Genomic DNA, 15,163 nt, shown 5'->3' with positions numbered 1-15,163 from the left:
TAACAGCAAAATATAAAGATTTAGAGGGATTTTCATTGAGTTTCAATGCGTTTTCACTGAGCTCCTGAAACAGACCAGTGTTATTTAAGTGTTAATTATATTATATACGATTATGGTGTTTGTTAATATTTTTAATTTCCATTTATTTTTACATGTTCATTTTTCATTTTAAGTTTTTTATATATATATATATATATTACTATTTTGGTTTAATTGTTTTTTTATTTCAGTTTTAGTAATTATATTCCTTCAACCTAATTTTTTTTTATTTCAGTTTGTTGCCAAAGAAACATTTCTTAGTTTCATTAAATTTAAGTTTGATTTTCACCTCATATTTATATTTTATTTTATTTCAGCTTTATTTCAGTTACTGAAAGGGAGTAACACAAAGTTGTGAGTCACATGACAGGAGAAACTGTAATTGTAACTGTAATAAAAAAACAAAAACAGTTAGACATAAAATAAACAGAATGCTCAGACCTTAGCTTTGTGAAATTATGCAGCATAAAACATCTGCACCAAACAGAAACAGCAGATGAGAGCAAAAATTCATTTTCTGCCAGCATGTGGCACTTATGGAACAGTGGCAGTAAATCATTTCCTAAATTATCGCTGTAAACAAAGCAGCGCTGCGCTTTTAAATACTTATGCATTACATGGAGGTAAGATGAAAAGAAAATACCATATAAACTTTTCTGAAGACAGTCAGAGATACATTCATATTATTTTTCCAATATTTTTTTGCATAGTGTACAGCAGAATCAATGCAGTTGGCCATGTTTTATCACTTTACTCTGTTTTTCTCTCTTCTAGGGGCCTATTTATTACAATTCATGACCGCTCCCACATCTCCACACTACTTCAGAGCTGGCCAGAGAAGGACATTCGTGTGAGTTTTGCCCAACCTCTACAACACCACTCTGTACTATTACACAATGTACCAGAACTCTGACTGTCAGACAAATTAACACTCTCCAGGGTTTCACCAATTCCAAAGACATTGATTCAGTCACACTGTGAAAACAATGCCAAAAATTCATATTAATCTGCACGTTAAGCTTTTAAAAGTTATTAAGGTAATGATGTACAGGGTGGCGTGAAATGAAGCAGTAAAAATGTTAAACACCTTCTGCATTTCCATCACAGTGTTAACAGAAAAAACATGTTCTTGTTTTGGGTCCGGTAATGGGATTGAATTACACAGCTCATGCTGTTATTTGAATTTGTTAGTTTATTGCAAATATGTGAAAATGTGATTATAAAAACAGAAAATCTGTTCTTGCTGGAGGGCAGACTCACAAGCCAACCTAGCCAATCAAATATAAATTAATGTTTGATCCAAGGCAAAAACAAAAATATAATGAAGGAAGTGATTTGATAATAAAGTGCATAAATTCGGCCAGCGCGCTTTGTAGTTTTCTTTAGTTTTTTACGGTTTACTATAAAAAAAGTTTTTTAAAATGTAATTTATTCATCTGAGGGCAGAGCAGAAATTTCAACATCATCCCTCCAGGCTTCAGTGTCACATGATCCTTCAGATATCATTCTAATATACTGATTTACTGATAAAGAAACTTTTCTTATCGTTATCAATGTTGAAAACAGTTTTTGCTGCTTAATATTTCTGTGGAAAACACAATACACTACCATTCAAAAGGTTGGGGTAAGTAATACTTTTAAAGTGACAGTAAAAATGTTTATAATGGTACAAAAGATTTTATATTTCAAATGAATCTTGCTTTTTTTGAACTGTCTATTCATCAAAGAATCCTAAAAAATTTGGATTCATAATAATTCATATTTCATTCATAATTAACACCAAATCAGCACATTCTAAATATGCTTATACTTTCTGAAGGATCATATGACATGGCTGTGGAAAATTCAGCTTTGCCATCACAGGAAACAATTTAATATTGAAGTATATTAAGCTGGAAAAGCTTTATTTTAAATTAGAATAAGATTTTACAATATACTGCTTTTATTATTTTTTTTAATTAAAAAAAATGCAGCCTTGGTGAGCATAAGAGACTTCTTTCTAAAAAAATGTTTTTAATTTTTCCAAACTTTTGACCTCTAATGTATGGGTGTGAGTATATACTTTTAAAATAATGAATAGCCCAGATTTTGCTTAATATGTTTTTTTTTTGTTGTATATATGCTTATTTATGCAGTCTGTTTGAATTTGCTGGCTGTCTTAATAACTTTTGTACTTTTGGTTGTATTTTTTGCTAGGCTGTAGTGGTAACAGATGGAGAGAGGATTCTGGGCCTGGGGGATCTGGGCTGCAATGGCATGGGCATCCCTGTGGGTAAACTGGCCCTCTACACCACCTGTGGTGGAATGCCGCCTCAGCAGTGCCTTCCTGTTATGCTGGACGTAGGGACAGACAATGAGGTAGGCAGACCTGTGGCACCACAGCCAACCAGACCGTGACTGCTGACACATGCTTGCCATCTCGCTTAGTCTGACATAATCAAAGAGGGACTTAACTATTCTTAGCAGCCACATCCTCTTTCATGACTCTAATCCTCCAACTTGTTTGTTTTCACCGGTCGCAGCATATAATGTTGTAGCAGAACGACAGAGGTGACTGTTGCAGTAGCTGAAGGATATGAATAGCCCTGTGAGTTCAGAGGTAAATTTAGTGAGTGTAAAGCCTATGTCATTCTTAACAGGGCCAAGGGTGTGGCACTGCAGAAATAGAAAACCACTGCCTCATCTACCAAGGCTTTGTGCCAGTGGACAGCTGGCACTTCCTTCTGTGCCAGAGCAGTGGCTTAGCCATGCCATCATAGATGCCAAATTTCAGATGGAGGGAGAGAGGAAGAGAAGTGAGAGAGGAAAAGACTGAGAAACAATGTGTGACTTTTAAACTTTTGTGTTTTAGATACACTTTTCATTCTGGTTAAGTTATAACTATGTATATATAAATATTTGTATATAGTTCATACTGTAGTTCTTAAAAAAAATACATGGATATGCACTGTTTTAACTTCAACATTTTAGGTTAAAATTAGAGCTTTCAGTTTAACAGGGTAAATTTCATCAGATTCATTATACACACAAAGTAATGGAGGAAAAAAGTTTTTTAATGTTTACATTTTGTTGAAAAAGTATTTTATGCTCACCAAAGCTGCATTTATTTGATCAAAAATAAAATAAAGCGTTCATATTTTATTATATTAAAAAAGGTCATTTATTTTTTTTTCAGCAGCAATTACTCCAGTCTTCAGTGTCACATGATCGTTCAGAAATCATTTTTAATCTACTGATATGGTGCTCAAGAAACATTTATTTTATATTATCAATGTTAAAAACAGTTTTTGCTGCTTTTTATTTTTAATTCTCTGCTTATTATTTTTAATTTATTTTGATTGATTGATTGATTGATTGATTGATTGATTGATTGATTGATTGATTGATTGATTGATTGTGGAAATTGAGATACACTACCATTCAAAGTACTGGGGTAAAGACATTCATTCACTTTCATTCGAACTTTCTATTCATCAAAGAATCCTGAAAAAAAATTATAGTTTCCATAAAAATATGAAGCAGCAAAAACAGTTTTCATCATTGATGATAATAAGAACCATTATTCATATTTAAACACCAATAATAATGGTTAATAATTTAACACAAAATCAATCATGTGTGACTGAAGACTGGAATAATAGCTTCTGCAATAATTCAGAAAGATGAAACTTCCTACATTGCGTTATTTATACATTTGGCATGTACTTTTGTCCAAAGCATCTTGAAATTCAAGGTATATATCTCAGTTAATATGAGATCATTTGTCATGTCAACCATTCTTGCTTTTCGACAAAAATGTGAAGTTCCTTAACTCATCAGACAGCTTCACACTCTTGTAAGTCTGTACAAAAGCTCATAAATGAGTAAGAGGGTAAGAGCACATTAACACTGTTGTGTAACTGCTCTGAGTCAGTTTTCCCATTCACTTCTGCTTCAGCAACCAGCAGGCCAGCTCCACATGTGTCTACTGCTGCAATGCTAAATTCGGAGTGGCCAGTCAGCTATTCAACATATCCTCAGGCATCAAAACACTTTAATGAGTTGACTCTCCTGGCCCCCCTCTGCATCTGCATTCAAGTGTATTCAGCTGGAGGAATCAAGAGAAAAAAGTTATTTTTTAGCAATTTTGTTTCATTAATTTATCATTTGTTTTGGTTAAACCTTATTTATTTGTTTATTTCGCGCTGTCTGGGTTAATGTCGCATGCATGTGTTCACGATAAAGCGTCTGTTTTTGTTATTTCAATGATCTCAACGTAGGCAGACAGAAACGCATACGCAGTGTTTCATACCTGCAGACATGGCTCGCTGTTTAGTCTTCCGTCCCTCTACAAGTCTAAAATTGAAAGACGACTTCTGCTACACCATTTGGCCAACTTTGGATGAAGTCTGAGGTAATTAAGACCTCTTTTTCAGGATATTCTGAAGAGATGACAGATTTAATGATTGATGAATTCACTGCTTATACCCCCACAGCTGTGTGTGTGTGTGTGTGTGTGCGTTTTATAGGACTGTGCAGTCAGATGATTAAATGAGTGTTGTTAAAGGATTAAGTCTACTGTTATTTCTAAAGGAGCAAGACGCCTGCTGACTGGGGTCAGGCTGTCTCCTCTCTTTCAGACCCTGAGAGGGAGCTGATGACTGCACCTGGATCAGTTTGACTCTCCAAACACAGTCAATACAGACAGTGAGGAATCTGATCCATGATCAGCATACATCATTTATGGGTGTTTGATCCAGGCCCTGTATGCTCTGGTTAAACTCTAATCCATAAAGAACGCTGTCTGTGGTCTGGCTGCTAGAGAAAGTTCAAGATGTGCAAATAACATGGAGGGGCTTTGTGCAGGCTTTTCGTGAAGAGCTTAAATGTGCTAATTGTTTGTGTCAGCAAACTGGATTTCCTGTCAAATACTATTTGTGTCTCAGTGTAAATATTCGCAGCTGTTATTTTCAACCCTTTGTAAAGATATACACTATTACATATACAATTTTTAATTAATATTTTATTATTTAGTAAATATTATTTTAGATGAATGAATATTACTAGAGTTTTATATACTGAAATAAATACTACGAAAATATAGTTTTAGATATATAAAATAATAAAAATTTTAACAATCAAAAATATTAAAACATTATATAAAATCCTAAATTAATATAACTGAAGTATTAGTAAATATTTTTGTTTTGAATGTCATTATTATTATTATTATTATTATTATTATTATTATTATACAACCAGAATTCCGGAAATGTTGGAATGTTTTTTTAAATTTGAATAAAATGAAAACTAAAAGACTTTCAAATCACATGAGCCAATAATTTATTTTATTTAGAACATAGATAGCATAACAAATGTTTAAACAGATACATTTTACACTTTTATCCACTAAATGAACTCATTTCAAATTTGCCGCCTGCTACAGGCCCCAAAAAGTTGGCACAGGGGCAACAAAGGGCTGAAATCCAAGAAATTTTTAAAATATTCAGCTGGGGGAACATCTAGCAACTAATTAAGTAAATTGACATCAGGTCTGTAACATAAAAGGGATGTCTTAGAGACGCAGAGTCTCTCAGAAGTAAAGATGGACAGAGGCTCTACAATCAGATCAAAAGATTGTGGAATACTTTAAAAACAATGTTCCTCAACGTCAAATTGCAAAGGCTTTGCAAATCTCATCATCTACAGTGCATACTATCATCAAAAGTTTCAGAGAAACTGGAGAAATCTCTGTGCATAAGGGACAAGGCCGAAGACCTTTGTTGGATTCCTGTAGTCTTCGGGCCCGAAGACGACACTGCATCACTCATTGGTATGATTCTGTCATTGACATTACTAAATGTGCCCAGGAATACTTCTAGAAACCACTGTTGGTAAATACAATCCGCCGTGCCATCTGCAGATGCCAACTAAAGCTCTATCATGCAAAAAGGAAGCCATATGTGAGAATGGTCTAGAAGCGCTTTCGTGTCCTGTGGGCCAAGGCTCATTTAAAATGGACTGTTTCAAAGTGGAAAAGTGTTCTATGGTCAGACGAGTCTAAATTTGACTTGTTTGAAATCATAGATGCCATGTCCTCCGGCCTAAAGAGGAGGGAGACCTTCCAGCGTGTTATCAGCGTTCAGTTCAAAAGCCAGCATCTCTGATGGTATGGGGGTGCATAAGTGCATATGGTATGGGTAGCTTGCATGTTTTGGAAGGCCCTATGAATGCTGAAAGGTATATAAAGATTTTAGACCAACATATGCTCCCCTCCAGATGATGTGCATTTCAATAGGACAATGCAAAACCACATACTGCAGCTATTACAACAGCATGGCTTCGTAGTAGAAGAGTCCAGGTGCTGAATTGGCCTGCCTGCAGTCCAGATCTTTCACCTATAGAGAACATTTGGCGCATCATTAAACAAAAAATACGTCAAAGACGACCACGAACTCTTCAGCAGCTAGAAACCTATATCAGGCAGGAATGGGACCAAATTCCAAAACCAAAACTCCAGAAACTCATAACCTTGATGCCCAGATGTCTTCAAACTGTTTTGAAAAGAAGAGGAGATGCTACACCATGGTAAACATGCCCCCGTACCGGAGATGCTACACCATGGTAAACATGCCCCTGTACCAACTATTTTGAGACCTGTAACAGGCATCAAATTTGAAATGAGCTCCTTTTGTGCATAAAATTTAAAAAATTTCTCAGTTTAAACATTTATGTTATCTATTGTGAATAAAATATTGGCTCATGTGATTTGAAATTCTTTGTTTTCATTTTATTCAAATTTAAAAAATGTCCCAACATTTCCAAAATTCGGGTTGTATTTGACTAATAAGCTTTTTGAGAAATTCATATTTTAGCTTGTGTGTATGTGTATATAAAAGTATAAGAACTTAGTATAATTATAAGTAAAATTGCATATTTAGAAAACATTATTATATTTGACAATACATCTTATTTCTTCTGAGAAATTAATAATTTATATTTTATATGTATGTTTGTGCTTATACTGATTCATATGAGATTTTGACAATTTTGTTTATATATTTACAGAAGGCAGTATATTGCATTTGCAATTAAAATGTTTAATTATTCAAGATTTTTTATTTGTCACATACACAATTATACAGAGTATAACCAGCAGTGAAATGTAAGTCAGCTAATCATTAAGTCTAGCTAATGATATTACATTATTAATAATTACAGAAGGCAGTGTATTGTATTTATAAGTCAAACTGTTATTATATTATATTATATTATATTATATTATTGTTGTTATAAAATATTTAACTCTTATGAGTTTTTTTTTTGTTGTTGGCAAGTTAGGTGACTTAGTAGCTGCAATGTAGAACCAGATTGTACAAACAATAACAGACAAAACAGACACTTATGGACTGCAATCAATCCCAATGTAAACACTCTCTGTGAATTTCCTTTTTTGTTGTTTCTCTATGTAAACACCTCCTGTGAGTGTTGCTGGAATATTGTGCCTTGTCTAAACAGATCTCTGAGCTTCTGTATATACTACAGACCTCCAGACAACAGATTATGATCACTGACACCACATCAGTGTATGTGTCTCTGCTGTAAAAGGGGAAAATGTTCTCTGATGATGTCTCTTATATATCATTCAGAGGCTGCTTCTGTTGATTGACAGCAGGGACACTTACTAGCGCTATCACCTCATGTGACCTCATCCACACGCATACATTTCACATACTGAAAGGAAACCAAATGATGTTACCGCAAACAAAGTGCTGTCTGTTTTGGTTGTGGGTGGCCTAGGCAAAAAGACCTCGCTCTCTTGCTCTCTCTTTTTCACTCTCTCTCTCTGACATTTATTTTCTCATTCTTCTCTGACTCTGTGGCTAACAGACCCTGACTGTTCCTGTGCCTTAATCTCACCTGAAAGACTACATACACGTACAGTTCACACACACAAAGCACGGTTCACCAAAACCCACTATTAATCCCTGAGAGAAAAAGGCTTCCTCTCATCACTTAGTGACTCATTTTTACAAAAGAACTTCTTAGTAGTTGTGCAGATCTAGGATCAGATTTTGTCCTGATTTTACAGGAATTATCTCAGGTGGATCTGTTTCACATACATAAATTTTCTGTTCAGGTATATCTGTTATTTTAGATATTACCTTAGTTTGTAATCTGATGTATTAGATTTTCAGATATTACATTTATTACAAGGATTTTTATAATGACAGTGTAACCCGGTTCGTGTGGAAGCAGGACAAGGAAGTCAGGTTTGGTGCGTGAAATAAGGCCTTTTATTAGGCTTTCAACAGAAAAAACTCCAAACAATCTCTAGGTGAGGCTCCCTGCCATTCACCGTCTCTCAACCAGCCTTCTCCGCGTCAAGCACACCTCCCAGATGTGCAGGCTGATATATATATCCGTCTCCCCCACCAATCACTGGAATTAAAGACAGGTGTTAATCATCATCCACTTGGCCTCCTTATCACCGCTCGTCTCCGCACCTGCTCTCCCACTGCAGACTCCGCTCTACCCCGCCCCCCTCTCCACATACCCCCACCACCCAACTCAGGCCGGGGAGTCGTCCGGCCTGCAGCCCCCCCCCCCCACCATTCCTGGAGAGGAAGTCGGCTACCGCCATCTGCACCCCCGGTCTGTGGACCACCTGGAATTTAAAAGGCTGTAAAGCTAGATACCAACGGGTGATCCGTGCGTTGGTATCCTTCATGCGGTGGAGCCACTGGAGGGGCGCATGGTCCGAACAGAGGGTGAACTCCCGTCCCAGGAGGTAATAACGGAGGGTGAGGACGGCCCAACGAATGGCTAAACATTCCTTCTCAATGGTGCTGTATCTAGTCTCTCTATTTGAGAGCTTCCGACTAAGATACAGCACCGGTCGCTCCTCTCCTCCGACCCCCTGGGACAGGACCGCCCCCAGCCCCCTGTCCGATGCGTCAGTCTGCAATAAGAAAGGGAGATCAAAGTTAGGAGAGTGTAGGAGCGGCCCGCCGCACAGGGCAGCCTTTACCTTGGTTAGAGCCTGTTGGCACGGCTCCGTCCACTGGACCGGATCTGGCGCTTCCTTTTTAGTAAGATCAGTCAGCGGGCTGGTGAGCTCCGAATAATTGGGTATGAACCTCCTATAATATCCCGCCAGCCCCAGGAACTGTCTCACCTCCTTTTTGGTCCTGGGACTTGGGCAGGCCGCAATCGCCGCAGTCTTGTCAATTTGGGGACGCACCTGCCCCTGTCCCAAGTGGAAGCCCAGATACCGGACCTCCACTCGCCCAATTGCACACTTCCGTGGGTTCGCCGTGAGTCCCGCAACCCTCAGCGATCTCAGGACCGCGCGCACATGCTCGAGGTGCCGCTGCCAATCCTTACTATAGATAATGATATCGTCTAAGTAGGCAGCGGCGTACGCCGAATGGGGTCGAAGGATTCTATCCATGAGACGCTGAAAGGTAGCGGGAGCCCCGAATAGCCCGAACGGAAGGGTAACAAATTGGTGTAATCCAAACGGCGTAATGAAGGCTGTCTTTTCTTTGGATAAGGGCGATAAGGGGATCTGCCAATACCCTTTCGTTAAATCCAGTGTCGAGTAAAAGCGAGCCGAACCTAACCGATCAAGCAGCTCGTCAACTCGGGGCATTGGATACGCGTCAAATTTTGACACAGCATTCACCCTTCTATAATCGACACAGAAACGGACAGAGCCGTCCGTCTTAGGAACTAAAACAATCGGGCTCGCCCAGTCGCTATGTGATTCTTCTATTACGCCCAAGTCCAGCATGGCCTTTAATTCTTCCTGAACCACCTCTTTTTTGTGTTCAGGTAAACGATAGGGGCGGCTACGGGCGACCTTCCCCGGGATCGTTTCGATATGGTGCTGTATGAGGTTTGTGCGACCAGGCAGGGGTGAAAACACATCCGCAAAATCTGTTTGCAACTTGGCTACATCAGTGAGCTGCCGTGGCGAGAGATGATCTCCCCCAGGGACCAGAGCAAGCGGATCGGCTTTGAGTGCTGCTTCTGGACCGAAATCCTCCTCTGCCGAAACGGCCACGGCTAGCTCAACTGAAGTCTCCTCCTGCCAGCGTTTCAACAGGTTGAGATGATAAATCTGATGTGCATCACCCCTGTCCGACCGCTTAACCTCATAATCGAGATCCCCTACCCGCCGTGTAACCACAAACGGTCCTTGCCACTTCGCGAGTAATTTGGAACTGGACGTTGGAAGTAACACAAGTACCTTATCCCCCGGTGCAAATTGACGCTCTCGCGTACCCCTGTTGTACAGCCGACTTTGTTTGTCTTGAGCCTGGAGCAAATTCTCCATGGAGAGCCGCCCCAAAGTGTGGAGTTTTGCCCGGAGGTCCATGACATACTGAATTTCACTTCGGCTGTTTGATGGCCCCTCCTCCCAAGCTTCCCTAATCACATCAAGCACCCCACGGGGCTGACGACCATAGAGAAGCTCGAATGGGGAAAACCCCGTGGAGGCTTGTGGGACCTCGCGTACTGCGAACAACAGGGGGTCGAGCCATTTATCCCAATTTTTGGCATCTTCTTTTACGAACTTACGAACCATGGATTTCAACGTGCGATTAAATCGTTCCACCAAGCCATCCGTTTGTGGGTGATAGACGCTTGTGCGGATCGATTTAATACCCAGCAATTCGTATAATTCGCTTATTGTACGTGACATAAATGCCGTGCCCTGATCGGTGAGAATCTCCTTAGGGATTCCCAGCCGGGAGATAATGCGAAACAGTGCGTCCGCCACGCTTTTCGCTGAGATGGTGCGCAACGGCACTGCTTCCGGGTATCGTGTTGCATAATCCACCAGAACTAATGCAAAACGATGGCCGCGTGCTGAACGTTCTAATGGCCCGATGAGGTCCATCCCAACTCTTTCGAAGGGGACCCCCACTAAAGGCAAAGGACGCAATGGCGCTTTTGAAATAGCCGGTGGATTAACCAGCTGGCATTCACGGCAAGCCGCACACCACCGGCGGACCTGCTCATGAATGCCTGGCCAAAAGAATCGGGCCATGAGACGTTCCCGTGTTTTTGCTTCCCCCAAATGGCCTGCCATGGGACTACAGTGAGCCGCCTGGAAAAGCATTTCCCGGCGGCTTTTTGGTACTAACAACTGTGTTGTATCTTCCTTGGTCTGGGTATCTTGGGTTACCCGATACAACCTATCTTTAATAATGGAAAAATAGGGGAAAGAGAGCGGCCGGTCAGGCTGGAGAAGCTGTCCGTCAATGGTGCGGACCTGGTCATACGCACTTTTAAGCGTCTCATCCCGGGACTGCTCCAGAGGAAAGTCATCTCGGTCAGGCGGAAAAACCTCCGCCCTCCCACTCGTTTCCTCCGGGTCAGACGGTAAAGGTCCCGGAACAGCATCTCCCGCCTGAGCCATCGCTTCCCCTGTCCCTAGTCCTGGCCCCCAAGCAGCATCCGCACATAAAATCCCCAGTAATTGTGAAAATGCTGGCCAATCCGTACCCAAAATCAGCGGATGCCGAAGGTGGGGATTAACCGCCACCTTAACACTATGCTTTTTCCCTCGGAATTGGATCCCTACAGGCACCAGCGGGTAGCCGACCACATCCCCGTGCACACACCTTACCTTAACCTGGCGGCTCATATCCAATGCCCCTTGCTGCATCAGGCTTTGATGAATAGAGGTTTGGTTACAGCCCGAATCCACCAAAGCCCGATATGTACCCCCCTTAATACTCACAGGTATCTGGTACTGCCCGGCTTGATCAGGGGCAGCCACCGGGGAGTCGGGGACCCGGATCATCATGCCCACCTCCATTACGGGACAGCGATCCTGGAAATGCCCCGGATCCCCGCATCTCCAGCAAGCCGGCCCAGACTTTCCCCCCACCCCAGCGGCAGAAGGAGAACCAAGCGATTGGCGGGGAGAGGGAGGGGGTGGAGCAATGGCACCGGATTCTGCCACGCCTCCTCGGGCTCCCGGTCTGCTTCCCAGGACCATCGTCCCACGCTGTGGGGCTCGAGGGTGAGGATTGCTCCGTGACCTAGGAGCAGGAACAGGTCGGAGGAGAGGGAGGGAAGGTTTGGGGAGAGAGAGAGAGAGGTTAGAGGGGGGCTCGCCAGCCCCCGGGCACGCCACCATATGGTCCTCAGCCAGCTGGATGGCCTGATCCAGCGACGTCGGGCGGTGACACTGGACCCACTCAGCCGTTCCAGTGGGCAGCCGCGCCACGAACTGCTCCAGCACCACCAGATCCACCACGGCCTCGACGTCACGGGTCGTGGCCATCAGCCACTTGCGGCAAGCATCTCGGAGCTGTTGGGCCAATACGAAAGGCCGGCCGCTGTCCCCCAGATCCACCGAGCGGAAACGCTGCCGATGCTGTTCCGGGGTGCGCCCGACCCGCTGAAGAATAGCCCGCTTCAGGTCGGCATAGGCGAGGAGGTTCTCCACAGGCAGCTGTTGGGCCGCCACCTGTGCCTCGCCGGACAGCAGCGGGATCAAGCGCACCAGCCACTGAGCGCGCTCCCACCCACATGCCTCCGCTGTTTTCTCAAATAGGTCCACAAACGCCTCTGGGTCATCCTGTGGTCCCATCTTTACCAGCCTGACATGAGCCATAGGGGGGGCTGCGTCCGGCCGGGCCTCCTGGCCCAGCAAGCTCCGGAAGGCTCGCCGGTCTTCCTCCTGCGCTTGGACCAACAGGCGGAACCGCTCTTCCTGTTCCCGCCGGAGGTCCATCAGTGCTTCGTGCTGCGAGTGGTGGAGCCCGGCAAGGGATTTCACCAGCTCCGCAAGTGGCGTTGATCCAGCTGGCTGCTGCATAGCGGCGTGACGACTTCCTAGTCCCGGGTTTCGGCACCAATGTAACCCGGTTCGTGTGGAAGCAGGACAAGGAAGTCAGGTTTGGTGCGTGAAATAAGGCCTTTTATTAGGCTTTCAACAGAAAAAACTCCAAACAATCTCTAGGTGAGGCTCCCTGCCATTCACCGTCTCTCAACCAGCCTTCTCCGCGTCAAGCACACCTCCCAGATGTGCAGGCTGATATATATATCCGTCTCCCCCACCAATCACTGGAATTAAAGACAGGTGTTAATCATCATCCACTTGGCCTCCTTATCACCGCTCGTCTCCGCACCTGCTCTCCCACTGCAGACTCCGCTCTACCCCGCCCCCCTCTCCACAGACAGCTTCTGGTTTTCATCAAATGTTGAGATCAAGAGATACTGACAGGAAATTTAATATGGAAAAACGATTTGTGAAGTTGGATGTGTTTCTGAATCCTTGTTGGTCCCAGTACTACATTTTCATCAACCAATCATACTTAAAGGTTAAGCTTAGGAGTGGGAGTCGGTAAAATGTTTAAATATATTTAAGTATATTTATATAAATATATTTATATTTAATATTAAAAACATAATATTGTGAAATATTATCACAATTATCACTATAGTGATAGATTTTAAAATGCAAGTTATTTTTCTTATTTTCAGCAGCCATTACTCCAGTCTTCAATGTCACACGATCCTTCAGAAATCATTAAATAATATTTTGATTTGTTACTGGATTTTATTTATGGTATTTAAAATGTAAATCTTTTGTAACATGATAAACATCTTTACTGCAAGGATGCATTTAATGTAATGCATCATTGCTAAATAAATGGATTAAATTCTTTTCAAAATCACAGCCATGACCAATAATGTAAACAGTTTTTTTTCCAGTACTGTCTATGATTATCCTATAAATGCAGTGAGGGGAGGGCTTGTTTTGGCTCTGCCCCATTGATGGGATAGATGGCACAACATTTCATGATCCACTTCTGAGGAGGTGTGGCAGATTGATGTTTGTTTGGGTTCCCGGGAGGTTCAGGGAAGCTCCTTTTATAGCGACTGTCTTGAGATTAAAAAACAGTTACAACAAACCAAACCCTCTGGAAGTATATCCCCTCCCACTGAGTGTGCACTTAAAAGTGCATTATGAACACACAATAAATCGACCTGTAGTTACCTTCTCATATCTCAGACTGCGCTCTCCGTTTCCTCTCCCACACTGATGAATTTGCTTACTGCCTGAAACCAGACAGTCCTCTCTTTTAAGGGCACATTTATGAGCTCAATTGCTGTGTAAAAGTCTTGAATAGAAATCCAAAGTAGTACTGGAAGAAAAATATCCCTTTATTCAGTTTCACTCTTCCTGTATGTGTTTTTTTTTTTCAGCCAGCCTGCCAGCACAGTTACTCACAGTATGTCTTACCATGATTTTGTATTGTTTTACGCCACACATTTTGTTCTGTCTATCCATCCATCCATCCATCCATCCATCCATCCATCCATCGCCAGAAAAAGTTTTAGAATTTTTATCATGTGTTAATGTAAAAAAATCATGTGTATTATAACTTGTGTTTGTTTGTTTGCTGGTTTTTATTGTATTTATTATACTTGTATTTTTTATTTTATTGTTTTTACCATGAAAATAGCCTATAGATGCTGACATGGCATTAAATGGAAATGTACTACTACTAATTATTTTTAATATCTCAGTGTTTTTATAAATACATTGGTTACCAGTCAATGGTCACCAAAACTTTTAGCAACATTGTTCAAAATATCTTCTTTTGTGTTACACAGAAGAAAGTATGAGAAACTATATGAGAAAATTATTATAGACTTTTTTTCCCCATTTTTGGGTGAACTATCACTTTAAATTGGACGAACTGTTAAGTACACAAAAGAAAATAAATGAATGAGTTTAAAATGTATTTATTTATTTACTTAGGCCAATCAGCATCCAGCTATCCCTTTTTTATTAATTGACTTTACTTATGACTTTACGAATTTGATATGATATGATGAATAATTTATGTGATCAATTTTGAAAGAAGTGAGGGAAAAGCTGAAGATGAAAGTAGCAACAGATATTTCTGTGTGCACTTGTTGTGTACTGTGTGCACTTGTTGAATTTAAAGACAACATAAAGTAATTTTATAAGAAAACTTCCAGACTTGTTGCACCACACATCAGCACTGCTGAGAGTGATGCTGGTGCTCTGTTAATCTATTTTATTTTCTGCTTGACTGGCACGCTGACAGTCTACTTTCTACTTTCTACTTCTTTTCTGTTTTTCCTA

The 15,163-nt window shown here is 41.4% G+C and overlaps 1 protein-coding gene across 1 annotated transcript in view; it reads left to right on the top strand.

Moving 5' to 3' along the window:
- The window catches only part of LOC306887297 (NADP-dependent malic enzyme-like), an 88,135-nt gene that overhangs the window by 58,229 nt on the left and 14,743 nt on the right, over nucleotides 1-15,163 (top strand). The window contains exons 4-5 of the mRNA XM_079444925.1: nucleotides 814-889; nucleotides 2,236-2,397. Coding sequence (XP_079301051.1) covers nucleotides 814-889; nucleotides 2,236-2,397 — 238 coding nt within the window. The remainder of the gene's footprint in view (nucleotides 1-813; nucleotides 890-2,235; nucleotides 2,398-15,163) is intronic.

Source organism: Barbus barbus, assembly GCF_936440315.1.
Source record: "Barbus barbus genome assembly, chromosome: 21".
Lineage (NCBI taxonomy): Eukaryota > Metazoa > Chordata > Actinopteri > Cypriniformes > Cyprinidae > Barbus > Barbus barbus.
The sequence above is the reverse complement of the archived record's forward strand: the minus strand, read 5'-3'. Positions and strand labels throughout refer to the sequence as shown.